This window comes from Alosa pseudoharengus, unplaced genomic scaffold, assembly GCF_046254945.1.
Source record: "Alosa pseudoharengus isolate Yale_2024_CS ecotype anadromous, Long Island Sound unplaced genomic scaffold, YU_APseudo_1.1 YU_APseudo_1.1_scf_16, whole genome shotgun sequence".
NCBI lineage: Eukaryota > Metazoa > Chordata > Actinopteri > Clupeiformes > Clupeidae > Alosa > Alosa pseudoharengus.
The window spans coordinates 8,141,887-8,160,555 of record NW_027468630.1 but is presented as its reverse complement, the minus strand read 5'-3'; the positions used below and the strand labels follow the sequence as shown (position 1 = coordinate 8,160,555).

The window sequence follows — 18,669 nt, the reverse complement described above, 5'->3', positions numbered from 1 at the left end:
TTTCACTCACTCTATTAGCTGCCCATGCACACCGCTTCCCCAAACAGAGAGCTCAAGGCCTCTGATATCTTTCAAACAGACACGTGCGCACACAGAGACCCACACACACACAGAGCACCATTTCACTGGGCCAGACAGCCCCTTCTCCCCTGCACCTTCACCAAATAGACTGGCAATCAAATATCACGGCGCAAAATATCAAAATACGGCAGTTTACTCTATTTTTGAAGCCGCAGAGGGGAAAAAAAAGAACTTTGAAGAGACATAAGGTTTCCTTTATTTAAAAACATGCCTTTCTTTTTTTGTTGTTTGTGAAGTAGTGCAGGTCTTCTTTCAAGCAGGGAATCAGAGGAGATGCTCGCTGTTGTGTGCCTGTTTCCCTCCACACTGTCAAAATCCTTCAGGCTAACAAACAAGACAGTGGCGAGAGCTCGGCAAGAAACACACGCTCAATTAGATCCTGTTTACCTTTCACTTATGTTGATATTGAATACATTAGCCGATTGAACCTCCGAAAGAAGAGACTAGAGTGACAGGCGGGAATCTTCTTTTTGCTAGTACCATGGCAACCGAGATTATCGTGAATGGAAGACTGGTGGGGAGGGGAGGAGAGAAGGGGGGGGGGGGTCGAGAGAAAAAGATGATACATAAATTAATTAAAGGACAAAAAAAAAAACAAGTTGAGAATTAAACTTAGAACATCTGTCACCGACTTAGCTTCCCATCGTAATACCAGTGTTAGAACATTTATACCCTTGAAGTTAATGATCCCCTCTTTAATTGACAGTCAAGAAAACGTAGCTGAGGAGGCATGCTGTAGACACAGATAAGACGCTACCCCCCCCCCATTACCCCCACCCCACCCCAAAAACCACTCCACACTATCCACCCTCCCACTTCCAAAATAATAAAAAAAAAAACAGTTTAAAGAACCTTGGCAGTAATCCCCATTGTCATCCGGCAGCACAGTGGAGGGACTTACAAACAGCGATAACTCGACAGTAGCTGTCTGTTCCTCAAGAGTTAGGGGACGGCGTGGCAGCCAGTGCCGCCGCCGCGCTCGCTTAGATTAGCGCAATCCGTCCGCGCCGTCACTCAGCGGCGACACGCACGCCTGTCAGCACCCCGCATCTGTGTGTGTGTGTGTGTGTGTGTGTGTGTGTGTGTGTGTGTGTGTGTACACGCATGTCTGAAGACAACCGGTTTTGCCTCGCGTTAGGACAGCAGCATGCCATCCAGTGGCGTGACAATGCCTTTAAAATGGGGCCAGTCTTGAGGGGGAGGTGTTGGGTGCTGTTAGCGGGATTATTATGTCACATGGTGCTTTGATAACCGCATGGGAGAAATCTAGAACTTTCCGACGCGGCTGTGTGGATGCTTAGTGTGTATGGAAATGAGAGAATGGCTTTGATTGAAATAACAATACAAAAAAAACACCAGAGTGGCCAAGAAAAAAGAAAAAATCATCAAATATGTTGACAATACACAAAATAAACAAAAGGCACCAAAATTAAGTTATAAAACACATTAATTACCGAAAAGTTTTGAGGCAATGCAGAAGGTTACAGAAAGTCCACTGGTGTTTTGGCGAGGGAGTTTGACTTCCATGTCACTTCTTAAAAAACACACACACACACACACACACACACACACACACACACACACACACACACACACACACACACACACACACACACACACACACACACACACACACACACACACACACACACACACACACACACACACACACACACACACACACACACACACACACACACACTGCGGAGCCAGCATGCGCGTTTGACTCTCTCCGTTTCAACAGTCCTGCTACAAATGACAGTGACTGCCCTCTGGTCGCCCCTACATTACAGGAGCAGGCCACCATCGACACAGGGGCTGACAGCTGACCCCACCCCACCCCACCCCACCCCACACCACCCCACCCCCTTCAGTCCCGGCAGGTTCCAGCAGACAGGCCTGACACGCCCGCCTCCCATCCCGGAGCAAAGCATGATGGGACTGCTCCTGCGCCCCGTCTTTTTGGCCCCCTCGTCTCATCTTGTCCTCACGCCCACAGGAAACACACACACACACACACACACACACACACACACACACACACACACACACACACACACACACACACACACACACACACACACACCACACATCTCCAGAGCTCCTTTCTCACCGTGGCAACCGGATCTGACCCACTGCCCTCCCAGCCGAGCTCATCTGAATAAACAGAGCAGGAGACAGACACACGGAGGAGGGGAAGGAGGGACAGAGAGAAGGGGAGGGGAGGAGGAGATCTATGATGGGGGGAGAGAGAGAGAGAGAGAAGGAGGAAAAGCGAGTTCCTTCTTTATGCACGTTTGATCATGTGGTTGACAGCGGCGGTAGATGGCATAACGGACTGTTGAACAAAGAGGGGTTGAGGGCGGTTGGCGGGCTGCCCCTGACAGTGGGATCATGACAAGCACGCCGCTGCCCCACTGCCCGTCATTCACAGCCGCGCTGAGAGGGCGGGCGGTGGAGGAGGGAGAGAGAGAGAGAGACCGGGGCTGGTCAGAGGTTAAGAGCAGAGGAGACAGCAATGAAAGGCAACTGTCATGCACCACTGCTCGCTCAGGAGAACATGCCGGGCTCACACCACACACACACACACACACACACACACACACACACACACACACACACACACACACACACACACACACACACACACACACACACACACACACACACACACACACACACACACACACCTCCTATCTCAGTGCCCCCCAAAAAACAGCAGCCCTCTTTTTTTGCGGCGCTACGCTGCTCCGATGCTGGCTGACAGCATGCCAGTCAAACTGTCGGATGTGCCTGGTGCCAACAGCAGACATTGCATATGCAAAAAAGCCCAGTTAAAGCTCATGAGCATAACCAAAAACCACCACCACCACCACCACCACCACAAAGCAGAAAAATGTAAATGCTAAAAGGAAATGCATGAGAGACCGGGTACTTGACACAAAGGAAAATCGCTCCTGCTCGACCACAGAGGGCCCGGCTTCGGCCCCAAAAAACACAGCACTCAGAAACCAGAGCGGCGGTGTGAAATCATACAGCCAAAGTCTGGCCGTCCATTTGAATTTCTCATCGGCTGTAATTTCCATTGACATCAATCAAAATGAGTGATGGAGAGATGATAAAAGAGAAGAGGGGGGTGGAGGGGCGGGGGGTTCTGGCGGCGGCGTGGAGCTTTTTTTCCGCGTCTGCTCTGCTCGTCCCAGCTCAGGTGCAGGATGCCATCCAGGGCTTTTCCTCCAGGTTGGCACGGGGCTGCGTGGGAACAAGGCCTCCAGCTGGCACCTGGTGCCAGGGCCGCTTCCAGCGATGTGGGCACCCGGCTCAGTCTGCAGAGGGCACGGATGTACAAGCCAGGTACTTACACACACACACACACACAGACAGACATGCTCACACACACAGACACAGAGAGACACACACTCGCACACACAGACACACTTCCATGGCACTTATTTATAGAATTAGCTTATGATGTACAAATTAACAGGTACCATTTACTGGCGCTTGTGAAAATGGCCCCCTGTAGCTTTTTTGTGACCGAGGGCTTTGGACCTTCAATGAAAGCCAGATGTTGGGCCCCGGCTCAACACAAGGCAGTTTCCCCTCTTTTACAGGAAAGGTGAGCCATTACAAAAGAAAATAAGTTCACAAATAAACAGCGGTGAAACTGTGCGAGCTCGTCGATGAATAGCACAGGTGGTAAAAAAAAAAAAAAAACGGTGGGAGAGGGGGAAAAAAATAAAAAAAGACCTCGCTGCTGGAATGAGTCCCTCCTGGAAGCAGAGGAAAACCCAATAAATGTTTTCACGTACCATTACACATTAAACACCTGGCCACAAATGCTTTTTTTTTTTCACCTGATTTCCTCTTCCAGGCTACTTTTGTTTTTGTACGGTTAGCGTGGTTTTAGCACGTCTTTTGCTAGCCAAAAGTGCGCAAATGTGGTGAACTCAATTCTAATAGTCTGTCATGAATGCTTCAGTTACCACCACTTACACTGAGGCGAATGTTCTCATATCCTGTCTCAACACCTTCAAAAACAACTGCATCGGTGAGTGGCTCCAGATCTGACTAATAGTGGGTAAAGCCAGTCTTCTTTTGTCATGCAACAGTGACGTTTGATTTGAATGTGATCAACCTGGGCAAACACAGAGACTGTCTTGCTAACAGACTGAGGACTGTCAGCGGTTAGTCCATCAAACTAATGAGGAGGCCCCCAAAGACACCGAGCGCTGAGGACAATTCCATCTTATTATTCCCCGAAGAAACCAAAGGGACTGCACACACTACAGAGGACAGAAAGAAAGAGGGAAAGAGATAGAGAGAGAGAGGGAGAGAGAGAGAGAGAATATCAGAGAGAGGAAGAGAGAGGGGGCAGACTAGCAGACTACACCAAACAAAACACATTCAAAAGAGGGACTAATGACCTGCCTGGGATCTTAGCCTGGAGAGGCTAATGAATCCCCCTGAGGCGCTGTGTAACGCGGGGCTGCCCAGCACACTGCGCCGGCCTGTCGGAGGGCGAGCGGGTCATTCCCATGTTTATTCAGGACCCCACCACACCGTGGCCCTATTGATTGGATTGATTATTCCATGTATATCACCGGCCATAGGCCATCGGCTGACAGATGAACTCAGAGGGAGCGGGTCACTCACACTGCTAACTCACAGGCTGTGACAGGCGATCTGCTCGGCCGCTTAAGATGATCCATGTCATGCAGGGGGTGAGGGAGGGAGGAGTGGTGGTGGGGGGGGGGGCTTCCTGTGTGTTCATGAATAAGCTGACATCAGTGAAAGTCCTCCTCACACACACACACACACACACACACACACACACACACACACTCACAGACACACACACACACACACAAACACCAGAGAACTGGAAATGATGGGTTGCCAAAAAAACATTATCAGCACAAGAAGAGAAAAAAAAGTCCACACACAAAGTGCCCCATCAGGCTTTATACAAAACATATGACACAAAAACACCCTAATCAGCTCAGCTTGGAATCCACTGACGAAATGCCCAAAAGTCCAATCAACCTACTACACACACACACACACAGCTTCTCATGCCCCCACCCATCCCTCAACAACGTTTTGGTTTCCGAGAGCAGCACCGTGGACAGATAGCAGATGCTTTCGCGAGCGAGTGCCGCACGGACATGGGAACCAGGCCCTCACACACACACACACACACACACACACACACACACACACACACACACACACACACACACACACACACACACACACACACACACACACACACACACACACACACACACAACACACACACACAGCGGTAGGAGCCTGACCTGAGATCAGACTGCAGAAGCCATAAAAGTTGATATCCTTACAGATGCAAACGAAACGGCGACATGGAGCGGCCCTAAAAAGCCATACATTGAATGCGGGGTGCCATAAAACAGGGGTGAACACAAGAGCGGCCGGCGGGGAGCGAGTCTCGACCGTGCAGCACCACCTCCACATAAAGGGGAACTTTACATGGGCCTGCAGTACAGTGCACCCCTTCGCCACTCTGGCATGGGAAACCTGTCTAACAGAAGCGCAGCACAAGTGCTCCCTCTCCTCGTGCCTGACTAGGCTGCCCAACTTGCTCACGGTAGATCTCTCATGCAACAGTTGGACCCTCAGTAAATAAATGCCGGAGTATAAAAGCCGCACACAAAACATTAAGTAAATTAATTAAGACTAAATTACGGGTTATTTTTTTCTGGGCAATGAGATTAGACATATTTCAGACGGGCATTAAACTCACACATACTTACACAACTATGCATACACACACTGCTACACACATACACACACACACACGTGCAGAGCAGAGTTCTCAGCATGTACGGTTTTGTGAGCAAATGACAGAGGACGGAAATCCTCACAACAGACTAATCAAAGCCTGTCCCCACATCCGATCAATGCTGCACCAGGGGCCTCAGGGGGTCCAGCTATATTACCAGAAAAAAATCACACACACACACACACACTCTTCATATGCATTCATTGATTTGGTTTTCCGAATAGTATATCACCGAACTCCGATGGGAGCGGAAAACATAGGGCCGGCACTGGGGTCAAGCACGGCACGCGCCGACGCTTGCACAATATTGATGGCGACGCTGAGAGAAATGACTAAATATCCAGATCAATACCTAGTTTCCCTGCCACAGCCTCCCCTTGCTCAGGATGGGAATGTGGCAGTGGGGGGGGGGGGGGGGGGGGGGGGTATCTATATTCATCTTTATGGTTGTGACCACAGGGAGATGAGGTGATGGGTGTGGGAGGGAGAGAGGGGGACAAATGCTTCCCTTAAGGTAAACTCTTTGATTGGCCGAGGGCAGAGGTCATGTGATGGCAGGTATGCCGGGGAAGGGGGCGTGGGGGTGAAATGGATGGCCGAGGGCGCAGCAGGGGCCAGGGATATGATGGCGCCCTGCCCTCTTACCCATCTACTACGTCAATTAAACATTCATTTGGCGGAGAGTTACAGCCCACGTTTCACTCACACCAAAGCTGGAGACCTCACTAGTGAGAGACAGACTACACACTACACACACAATGGTGGGTTTTCTACGTGGATGGCCGTTCTTGGTCTCTTTTACTCGTGTGTGTCTGTGTGTGTGTGTGTGTGTGTCTGTGTGTGTGTGTGTGTGTGTTTCACTTACTTCTGTCCTTTAATCTATCACTCTCTTACTGGTACCAATCACATGCATAAGACATACATAAGGAATGCCTACACCATGTTGGTATGCGTACCTATATGTGTCAAAGTCATTCTTCTCGTCTCCATTTGACCTGTCGTCACAGCAAAACATAACATGCCAAACAAATAGTCTTTCTGATTCAGCTTGAGCACAGAAATCTACACATACTGTATCTAGACCAGCTTGAGCACAGAAATCTACACATACTGTATCTAGACCAGCTTGAGCACAGAAATCTACACATACTGTATCTAGACCAAAACATGGGCCCTTCTGACTGTGAAGTCTTCTTCAGAACAGAGTCTTTGCCCATGACTGAGGCATGACCAGACCTGACCTCCTCAGACGAGGAGAGTGTCCAGAGCTGAAGCAGTGGTGTGTTAGCACACCGGTCAGCACGGCACAGGGCTTGGCCGATGAGTCAGACGGCAGGCGGCAGGGTGAGGGGCCGCTGTAAACACGCTGGAGACGGAGTGAGATGAAGCTCTCTCGTCTTATTTACAGCACGGCTCAATTACCGCTGACAGCCACAACAACGAGCCCATCAGTCGGACTACTTAGCGTTCGTCTCTGGTGCCCAACAAGTGCTGTAAAGAGAGGGAGGGAGGAACCTGATAATTCCCTCATCCTTAATTAAATGAAAGGGCCTTACATGGGCCCCTTCCCATCACACACGCACACACACACACACACACACACACACACACACACACACACACACACACACACACACACACACACACACACACACACACACACACACACACTCACGCACAGTCCCACCCATCTGCTAGAAAAACAATAGGAGCCCAACTGTCGTGTTTACAGTAAACCCATCCATCCACCCATCCAGAAAGACCTCCTGGACACAGTCCCATCTCGGCCCTAAATCAGCAGGGCATAAGCTGAGGGTGGACTGGGCTGGGGGTGGACTGGGCTGGGGGTGGGGTGGGGCTGGTCAGGCCGGGTCTCTCGCTCTCCTTGCCCCCTGTGGCACGAGCGGCAGCATTGGCCCGGGGACTCGGGGCGGTGGCCACATCGACATGCGGCGTCCCGGGCCGGCGATAAGTAATTCAGGGCCGGATTAGCGGCCTGATGGGCTGATCAATACCCAGGGCTCAGACCATTAGGAATGCAGCGAGGAAATGGTCCCCTCTGGTAATAAAGCAGGGTGTCTGGGTTCTCCTTCATTTGCTGGCTCCATTAGTGTAATGGTATCATTATCAGCCAGAGCAGTATTTCTCCGGCCCCTGTTCCGTTTTCTTTCTCTTTCTCTCTCTCTCTCTATCTCTCCCTCCCTCCCTCCCTTCCACCCTCTCTCTCTCTCTATCTCTCCCTCCCTCCCTTCCACCCTCTCTCTTTCTCTCTCTCTGGCCAGGCAGTGGGGGTCTGATGAAGTCTGGAGTTCCATGCTGTGCTTTTCCCCTCCCGGATCTTTACTCGGACGTCTGGATGTAAATCTGCCGTGGCGGTGGCTTGTATGTTGCTCCCCCTTATGTATTCCTTACGCATGTTTTATGTCAGGAACCGACACTATTTCTCAATTATTGGCTCATTAATAGAGGTGGGGAATGTGTCGAGGAACCCGGGAGTGAAAGAAAAGGCCGGAGGTGTGGAGAGGGGGGGGGGGACTGCTGATTCGGAGGAAATTGACACCACCTCCTGCTAAAACATCAGCTACGACATGACAGCGTGTCGGCATTAGTCGCCATAAATCGTTACCTTTACACTAATTCATTGGCTAACATTGTGTGTGTGTGTGTTAGTGTGTGTGTGTGTGTGTGTGTATGTGTACGGAGGGGTAAGGGTGTGAGGGAGAATTGATTAACCAAGTCTGAATGTGTGGCCACATAATCAGCTTTTACCCGGCTAGTTGTTAATTTAACAGAATTGCCAAGGGAAACACAAACCATTTTAATGAGTGTTTAGAAATTAAATACCCCAAACAGCTTGCTCTACCTAACACACAAACAGAAAAACCCAATGAGGCCTATCTGACTGATGTCCTGGGTACAGGGAGAACCTCCAAACATCTGCTCACACTATGTGGTCATTACTTATGCTGCTGTTCTGATAGATTCCCTTCATGTTTTTTTTTTCTATCCTGTGATCTCTTTCATTTCATCACTGGACAACGGTTTTGATGTCAGCACAGAGGTTCATTCATCTGTGGTGTGAAGCAGAGGAAACGAACTGGACAAAAAAACAATACTTGTGTATTACAACGGTTTTATTTTCCCATAACCAAGTCTGTATTAGCTGTGTTTACCACTACAGTAACCCAGGCCCATCAAAACCACAACATTCAAACTACTACTGAACAAGTTATGGACTATGCTAATACACTAGAAATACACCACAAAAGGTGGGCTACATGACTGGCTTATAGTCCATTAGCATCAAGACATTTTTTGTGCATTACTCAGAAGTAAATGGCTTCTGAATGTGTTTCCAATTAAGAACCATTTTGGTATAGACAAAATACTGGCCAATGTTATCCCCATTAGCACACAAAACAGACATCTTGTGAATGTTTTTTACGTTTTCACATTTTTTCCCTAGTCCGCACATGCCCGACACATGGCAGTAAACGAGGGAAAGGGAATCCTAAAACAGGTCTACGTATTTTTCCAGGCTTTAAAAGACAAATAGCTTACATTTGCTAAAGCGACACATAAGAGGACGCATCACCACACGTCCGAATGATTGAGCATAACTGCAAACATGTTCGGCCGACAAGACTACAGCCATATCCCAGTTATTACTTATTATGATAAAGTAGACCCTGCCATTATTATAACGAGCCACTGGGATAAATACAGGGGTCTTCTAATTGGGCTGTTCTGCGGTTTTCCAGCCATTTTGCCATCACAATCCCCCTTGTGCATCCTTTTATTTGTCTGAAAGGGGAAGCGGAATCATTAGGCTCTGCCCGCCCGAGGGCCAGCTGGAATGAGTTCCCCCAGTGCAGCTCATATGGTCGCCATGGCCGCTTTCATAAACAGGAGGAACCACGTCCTACATAGTTGCTGTGCTGTCAGACATGATCCAAACACATGTGCCATTGCGAGGGAGCAGCCAAGCCAGTATGTGTGTGTGTGCGTGCGTGCGTGCGTGCTTGCGTGCGTGCGTGCGAGCGAGAGAGAGAGAGAGAGAGAGCGTGCTTGCGTGCGTGTGAGAGAGAGAGAGGGAGGGAGAGAGGCTCTGCACACCAGCAGAACCACAGCATTCATCTCTCTGCCAGTCTTGTCAGTCCTGCTTTCACACTCAAAAGCCACACATCTGACAGCAGGCTTACACATCACCTCCCAGACCACTGCACCTAAAACAGAGCTGCACAGACCTATGTGTATGTGGCACAAGCATCATCAACTTCCCTGTCATGCAAGATGATTCTAAACCTTCAACCAAGTAATTTCTTTGCTTAATATAAAAGTATTTTAAGAGGTGATTAATCAAAATGCCACATTATCTTGAAACGATTAGGAAGGCCTTCAACAAATGAAAAGCCGAGGCAGAAAAATCACGTTTGATGATGTAGCCTAATATCTGAAAATAAAACTTTGATAGCACTGCTGTTGTAACAGAGGCCCATGGGTAAAGAGCTGCAGGTACAAAGATACTGTACGCTAGTGATTGACACACTGGGGAGGCTTCTGTTAGTCAGCCCACTTACCATGCCAATAGGTGTAGGTTTAGCCTAACTGTGCCTTTTATTTATAGGCTTCATTGTGGTCATGACCCACATCAGGAGAAAGGTTGACAGGGATGAGAGAGGTTAAGTGGGATGATCCAAACAAGGCCAGTGGGTACCCGTGCTAGGTGGTGTGCAAACCTCACCCAGGAACTGCCATAAGAAGTGTACTAGCAACACTGTTGACATGGCTAACACTGGTGTGCTGGTGTGTGTGTGGAGGGGAGGGGGGTACACTTTATCATAACTGGAAACAGACACTAAATACTGCACAGTGTAGAGTTACTTAAGTGTTCAACAAGGCCTGATGCTGCTGCTGCTAGCCTACAACAAGGCATTGTGGAATACCGGTAGGATAATGTTGATGTTTTAGACATGGGCTTTAGAAAGCAGTTAGCATTAACTGCACTAAGTTGGTACGTTGTTACATCCACACACTAACACCATAAACTGGTGTTTCAATAGCAGAGGGTGACCTCAGTTGACCTACAACGGTATGCTACAGTTTGCTAATGTTTTTTTTTTTTTTTTTAGTATGAGTCGTGCATTTCGTGAATGCTACTGACCCATTACACTTACTAAAATCCCACTACAATGTCGGGAGGCGTGACGAATTCAAGATATCGTGACTGCTCGTCCAGCCCAGTAATGATACCTGTGCTGTGTTACGTGAAAGGTGAGATAGCGGATTTCTCATAATAACCTATTTACAGACGAGACCCGGAGACCGGATGACTTACAGATGAACTGACACCCTGAAATGAATCATTCGACAGTGACACAACACTGTCATCTAAAATTAAACTACTGCGTCGAAACAAATCATACCGATTAGTTTTTATCAATAGCCTATGAAATACAGGAGGAGAAAAAAGGATAAAGAGGTAACAATGCGAAACAACCATGTGATGGATACGGTAACTTACACTGCCTTCTAGACAACGTAATAAGACATGCAATACCAGTCTGGAAAGTTCAAAACATTTTGTAAAAATTGCATAACTTCATGTAATGCTCAGCGAACTGAGAGAAAACTACAAGCGATACCTTTCTTCTCTTCTCCCTCTCACTGTCATCCGATCTTTTCATGTTCCTGGAATAGTGTTTACACAGCCTCGCTTTCACCAAGAGTGGTCTTGGGACTTGTAGTTTTCCTACGGTGACGTTTTTGCGCTCGACATGAACAATCACTATCCGATTGAAATACAAGATAGCTATGTTGATTATGATAACTGTAATTTATATTTTACATGTTTGAAATATATACTGAATGTATCTTTAAAACTATTCCACGTAGCCTTCCAAGTAAAACTACAATTCCCAACGACCTAGCTGCAGGAAAAGGGTCAGTCTGTACTTCACTCACACCGGAAATCTTTAAATGTACAACTCGTATGCAATGCTGTATGCCCGCGCCAAATGTGGAGCTGTCAGTCAGCTGCAGGATGACTAGATGGAGAGTCCAGCATAAGCTATCTGTGACTGAGCTTAATTTATACATGTTTAGTTTATATAAAATATGGCAAAAGAGCGTCTATATACATCACAGCATGTCGATATATTTATATTTTAGTTGAACAAACCTCTTTATAGCCTAATAATTGGGTTTTAATAGGCTAATTTTGATAGCCAAGGTAGGCTACCTGCTGTAATTTTTAATAGGCTATTGCATTTGAATATTAGCCAAAGACATGGTATTTTATACCTGATGCCTTTTAATGCTTAAGACAATTTTTTTTTACAATGAAAAAGCAGATCAGGGTTCTTTGAACATGTTCTGTGGTAGCCTCAACGAGGATAAATCAGAAACAGCACATTGCAACTTGTGTAAAAATAGCAACCATGCTTTGAACAGGTTCCAAAAATGAATAGTGCCAAACGTCTTTCAACTCTGTCTAAGCCCAGGTGCTTTACAGCTAAAGGTGGGCGTCCAAAACCAAGATGTTCTTTTACAACCAACACCACGAACTGTGAAAGATAATGTGGGGAGCATTTGTGCATCACATGTTTGAAATAACCCCCTCACTGAAGGTCAGGAGAATACCTCATAACACATTTTGAATTGTGTTGAAAACGGCTCTGTACATTATTCATTTCGGCTGAAGACAAAAAGACGTGCCTGCGAAAGACATAAGCCCTGGCCCCACTGGGGGTAAAAGGCTTTGCAAGGTTTGAAACACCTGCTATGTATTACCATTACAGACTTTGATCAGTGTCTTCATTAGTTCCCTTTGTAATCTCTTTGCTTTTATGGTAGAGCTGACCCAAGCAAGCCGGCTACAGTGATTGAACACACGTGTTCCTTTCACCTGTCTTGTAAAAAGCTCAAAGCTCTCATACGTTCAAAGATTTCAGTGTCTCTGGCATCCTGTTGCAATAAACAGAAGGGTCTCTTTTGATTCCTATTTATAACCTACATTTCCTCTCTTCCCTTTGTGCTTTAGGAGTAAAATATCTGCTTGAAACGTACCTGGGCCAAAGTAAATCCACATGCATATAAGAACGCAAACACATGGGCATAAAAGGTATTTATATCGGAATCGGAAGGAAATGTATTATATGATTATATGTATATATTTTCATAAGCACAGCTTGTAACAACAGTTTATCATTTCATCATCAGCTTATCTTATTATTAAGGTTAGGCCTAGCATATATCATGTTTTTCAATATGAGACAAAGAAACTGAATTTTGCCAGAGGTACAAGAGTTGTATATTGTAAATGTGCCACCTTTCCATGTTGGGTGTGTGAAATGGGGCAAATTATTAGAAAAGATTAGGAAAACTCAGACAATGCAAGCTTCCTTGCTGATCAATGTGCTGTTTCCATTTTATCAAAGGGATGGTTTCTGTTATAGTGCATTGCATCAGCTCCGGATGACCATTTGACAGGGCTTCTTTTTTCCCCGTGTTACAATGAGCGTTTTTAAAAAAGCCGGTCAGAAATCAAAGGTGAAGAGAGCACTGTGCCAGAAAAATAGTGCAGCACATTAAAGGAAGACAGACACTATTGTGTATGGTCCATATTGGAAACAGAGCTTCAGGCCCACTCAACCCGCCTCCCCCAACTCTTCCCCCCAAACCCAATCTTCGTCTTGCCTTATGTCTACAACCTTCACATGGTTTGAGGAATAGCATGTAGGCCAATAGTCTCCAAGACTAATGATATGTTTCCTCTCTGGTATGTTATATTGGGCCCAAGGATTAAAGTTCTCCGTCATAGGACGGATTTCCGTCAATTTGATTTTAGAAATGTCATATCGATGCAGATCCGATGAGAAAAAAAATAAGGGGGGGGGGGGGGGACTGTCACCTTTGCTTTTCCTTTTTTAAGGCAACTACAAATATTAGGTAAATGTTTAAAGACCTAATAGTGTTCTTGAGAACTTTCTGTGTCTCAATCAGTGACCGCTCAAGAAGATAGCCTACGTCAGCCATGAGTTTCGCTTTGTATGTTGTAGCTACACACTTGTCTCGGGCGTTTGCTTAAAAAAAAGAACACGTATGGAGGACTATAACGGTCTAAAAGTTGGATTATAGGGACACAATCGAGACAGCTGATGAGGTTGGCCAATCCGTTTAACTTTTTTGGATATGATATTGTGAGCTCTATGTGCGAATTCGGAGAAGAAGCGTAGGCTGTGTTCTTTCCGTGCATCAATGTAGACACTTACTATCGCGAACTCTTGTCAGGGGAGGTCATTCATTTTGGGTGTCACCTATGACTTGAACAGATAGCCTGCTATGCCACCCGATGTAGGCTACTATTATTGTTACAGTTTTTAATCAATGCAACTAACATTATGTGTAAAGCGACGCAATATAAACCGTAGCCTATGCAATTTATTATCCCGTCTGTTATGACATGTACAACAATGTTTTTCACAATTTGCGACGGAAGGTTTTGGCTGAGCGTGTCGAGTAAGGGGGTCAGTCGTGTTTGTGACGCACAGACAGCCTTGTAGCCTATTTTGCTTAGGCCTCACTTTTAATGACAGTATGTTGTGAGTGTATGTTGACAAAAAAATAACCATACAATTAAAATAGTCAACTTAAAACTTTGCTATAAAATATTATTAATTTATAGCACAAAACCATAACCAGTAGGCCTACCAGAACCTCGCATATTAGCGCCATGATATGTGTGCGTCTATTTGGCAAGGCCACTAGCTGTCATGGATGCGTTGTTGCTAAAGGAAGGCAGGTGTCAAAAGTTAAAAAATAAATGCAGATGGGCAGCTGTTGGAAACGGGGGAGAACTAACAAGCCATGGTGTAAAGAAATTAAAGTGCCAGGGGTTTGCTTTTGCGCGGTTCGCTGCAAGAAAATTGTTTATGGATGCAATAGGAAAACGTTTTAGCACGCCACCAATCAGAAGACCGCCATCAGGTTAACGTTCGTGCACTTCAGGACATCTTCCCTACCTGGTGCAACTAGCCACCACGACAGAGGTAGGCTACGTTTATCTATGGCTGACCGTTGTTGGGTATTTCCCAGAATTGGGGCCTATTTCTGTCCACAGGGTGTAATTCTATTAAAAACACATTAAATCTAATAATGTTCAGCATCACTAATTAGTATAAAGAAAAACAAGCCTAGACTTTTTTAATGGTTGCTCCTACTCATGATTCAGACACATTTTATTGGTGTTTTATGGTACAATATCAGTGTTTTGGTGTTGTCCGCAACCAGAGTTTTCACATATTGTGCCATATCTCAAACATTATTTATAAAAAATTCATTAAAAAAATCATGAATATGAATTAAATGTTATCTGAACTAATGAACTGCATGCACACATTATGCATATGCATTTCCAGCTTTATTTTGCTTAACCTGTCCCATGGTTTAGCCGTCATTACCAGCACACTCTACATAAAGGCACTTTGCTACTGTTTTTTCATCAAAAAAATATTTGGTAACCATGGTCACCTATTATCACAGTGGAATACATGGGTGTCAAGCAGAAATATTGATGCCTTGATGTCCAGAAACATAAGAAAATGTACTCTTTATCCCTCGTTTTGGGCATGTACACTTATTATGTGTCATTACCATATGCATTGTATTTCTGTATTTTTGAATATTCCTGAAATTTTAAAATGACTTTAATAGTTTAAATGATGTACATTACATGTAGAAAGCTAGCTACACTTGCATGGTGATCATTTTTGCTTCTCAGGGTAGTTTTTCGGTATAAATGTCATCACCAACACAGTCATTACCAGCACATTATAGCTTGAAATGTAGTGGTAATGACGACTGTGTTGGTGATGACATTTTTGCAGCTACATTTAAAGTACTCTTTTTAAAAGAAATAAGGTTTTTTTTTTTTTTCACAAAGTCAGTTCAACTTGGGTTTCTAAATTATAAACATTTAATTGCAATAGATTACGATCAGTGATTTGTCATCACCGCAACAAATGTCATTACCAGAACTGCAATGTCATCACCATCACCATGCATATTTTTGCCAATAGATTATGTATAAATTACAATAAATGACATTAATTAGATATTTTTGACAATGTTGGACAGTCTAAATTGCCACTGGATAAAAACAGATATGATATATGGCATTTATTTCAAATAAATGAAATTCCAAGCCAGGGTCGAGTGAAAAAAAAAAAATAAGATACTTAAACGACTATAATTCATGTTGTAAGTAAAATTCAACAATTCTAATAAGTTCAACATTAAAATAGACTTCATGTGAAACCATAATTGATCATTGATTGACCATTTCATCTTTAAAATGTACACATTAGATGATGTGATGGTAATGACATTTACCTGAAAAATGACAAAAAATCATAAATTCCCTTATATTGTGGTCTCAACCAAGCTCACAAGGTTACTCCTATCAAAATGACTAATAATTTGATGCATACCAATTAGTAAAATTTTGAATTTTATTTTTCAAAATTTCAGTAACCCAAATAGGCCCGAAATCTGAGAAATGCCCTTTTACGTTTAGAAAGTAGGCTACGCATGTTCTTTCATAGCGAACACGACCTGTCCTTAACCATATCGCAACCTCTTGTCAACCTTATACAATCTGTTGCTGAAGACAAAAGCGCCGTCTCCAGATTGTCGTTATCAAATGCACAGACCTCCTGCATGAGCACACACAGTATTGCTGCTCAGTTGTCTGTAAAACTCAAAATGACCATGTTTTCATTAAATGCGGATGAGGCAACAAATGGAAATATGAACAATATCTAGAATGTTCTGATTCGTTACTTTGATGAGGAAATGGGAAGTCTTGCAAACTTGATTTTATAGATTTTACTTGGTGTTGAATTGCATATTAACAAGAAAAAAATCTCCCCTTTAAACACTTTTGGCCTGAAGTAATTAAATAAGAGTGTGTTAAAACCTTTCTACAATATTGCTGCAGTAGAAAAGAACAGCAATAGCTAATCAGCAATGGTCAGGGATGGTACTAAAATATATTTTTGTTCATCAGGAAAACTCAATCTCAATCAAGAACACTCTCAATTCGCCTTATTCACATGGCGGCCATTGGCGGCTAAAACGAGGCTACAGGGTACACAAACCATAGGATTGTTATGTTCTATGCATTCACCTAGGTGGCATTAATTATATAGTAAGTGTACCCTGTAGCCTCGTTTTGGTTTAAACAATGGCCGCCGTGTGAATAAGGCGAATACTCCCTTTACTTTGCTGTTTGCATCTTTTTGTACATTAAAAACCAATAGGTCGCGACCGCAAAAGGGGTGCTATCTCTATAGGTAGATATGAACAACGTATGACTTATGGCCTGAAAAAAGTTCAGTCAAACGATTTTTTTTCACTTTAATCCCTGATTGGGCCACCTAGGTTTTATTATTGCATTACTGGCTTGTGGTGACGTTCATAGTGGCCGGGAAAAACAGTGAAAATGTCAAAGTTTGGGGTTGTCTGTAACATCAATGAGTTCTGTTAAAGGTATTGTTCAGTCTGGCCAGACATATTTTATTCTAGTCACCACGCATTTTACCCAGAACTATTTTCTGCATCAGATGATGCATTCATTGAGAGGGGCTTTTTGATTTTGATTTGTATTGAGTGAGCATATGGAGCAAGTATGTGCCCCCCTGTTCTCTAACCTTCAATGATAAGCCTTAGGAAACTGTTATTTGTCAGTACTGTAAAGCAGATTGCTACCCAGTGGTTTCAATTAACATCAAAGGCCTCTTTGCAGGCAGTAATAGTTATATCAAAACCTGAAGTGTATTATTTTGGTTCTGCACTGAAGTCCTCAAAACGATTATGCCCTCTCTCAAGAGAGACTTTTTTGTTCCCTCTTTCATTCTCTCTCTTTTTTATTTCATTATAAATACCCAACCGCATGAAGACTCACAATGGCCTTTTGCCAAACATGTATAGCATCAGAGTGTGGACTTCAAATGATAAACATGAGAGGTCCCAGTGTCAATCCTCCTCCCTCTCTGCGCCTGGTACTTCATGCACTCTTGATGCCTAACAATGGAAGGATTCTAAACGCAAATTAGAAGTCTTTAAGGTCAGTGACTTTCTCTCTGAATGTCACGGTGGCCTGCGTTGGACGATTGTCAAAGTCAGGGGAAATCTCCTGCCACCAGGGCACAAAGAGCCGGGAAGCTCCTATAAAATGATTCACCAAAATACATGCAGCATCCAAAAGCATGCTGATGAAGTCCCTTTAAGCGCTCGCACACCACCACAGGAAAGGCCTCATGCCTTGTGAACAGGGCGAGCATGCAGCCCCGGCGTGTGATGTGGTGTACCTCCCTCCTTGGGATCACTTCCAGACACAGTGAGGAGGAAGCGTTTCACCATCGCAGTGATTTGAATACCATGATCACTGAACAGTTTTATAGGAGATCCATTAAAAAACGTGAGGTTTGACATACAAAGGAGACCCTGTTTAAAACACACGCACATTGTCAGCCTGAAGTCATTAAAATATATATATTTATATATACACAGAAGCACACATTCTCTACATGTGTGAGCATCAGTGTGTGTGTGTGTGTGTGTGTGTGTGTGTGTATGTGTGTGTGGTTGTCTTGGTAGAAGATGGTACTGGTCAGATGTCTTTATTTTTACATCTGTCGTCATTGTCTCAGTGCTTCGTAAAATATATGTATTGCCGTGTGGTGGTATTTCCATTTCCTGCG

At 44.8% G+C, this 18,669-nt stretch overlaps 1 protein-coding gene across 1 annotated transcript in view; it reads right to left on the bottom strand.

Moving 5' to 3' along the window:
• The window catches only part of fto (FTO alpha-ketoglutarate dependent dioxygenase), a 144,152-nt gene extending 125,824 nt beyond the window's left edge, over positions 1 to 18,328 (bottom strand). Inside the window, exons 1-2 of the mRNA XM_076287996.1 lie at positions 18,277 to 18,328; positions 11,551 to 11,657 (exon numbers count right to left, since the gene is read on the bottom strand). Of these exons, the coding sequence (XP_076144111.1) occupies positions 11,551 to 11,657; positions 18,277 to 18,328 (159 nt within the window). The remainder of the gene's footprint in view (positions 1 to 11,550; positions 11,658 to 18,276) is intronic.
• Between the last annotated feature and the right edge of the window lie 341 nt (positions 18,329 to 18,669).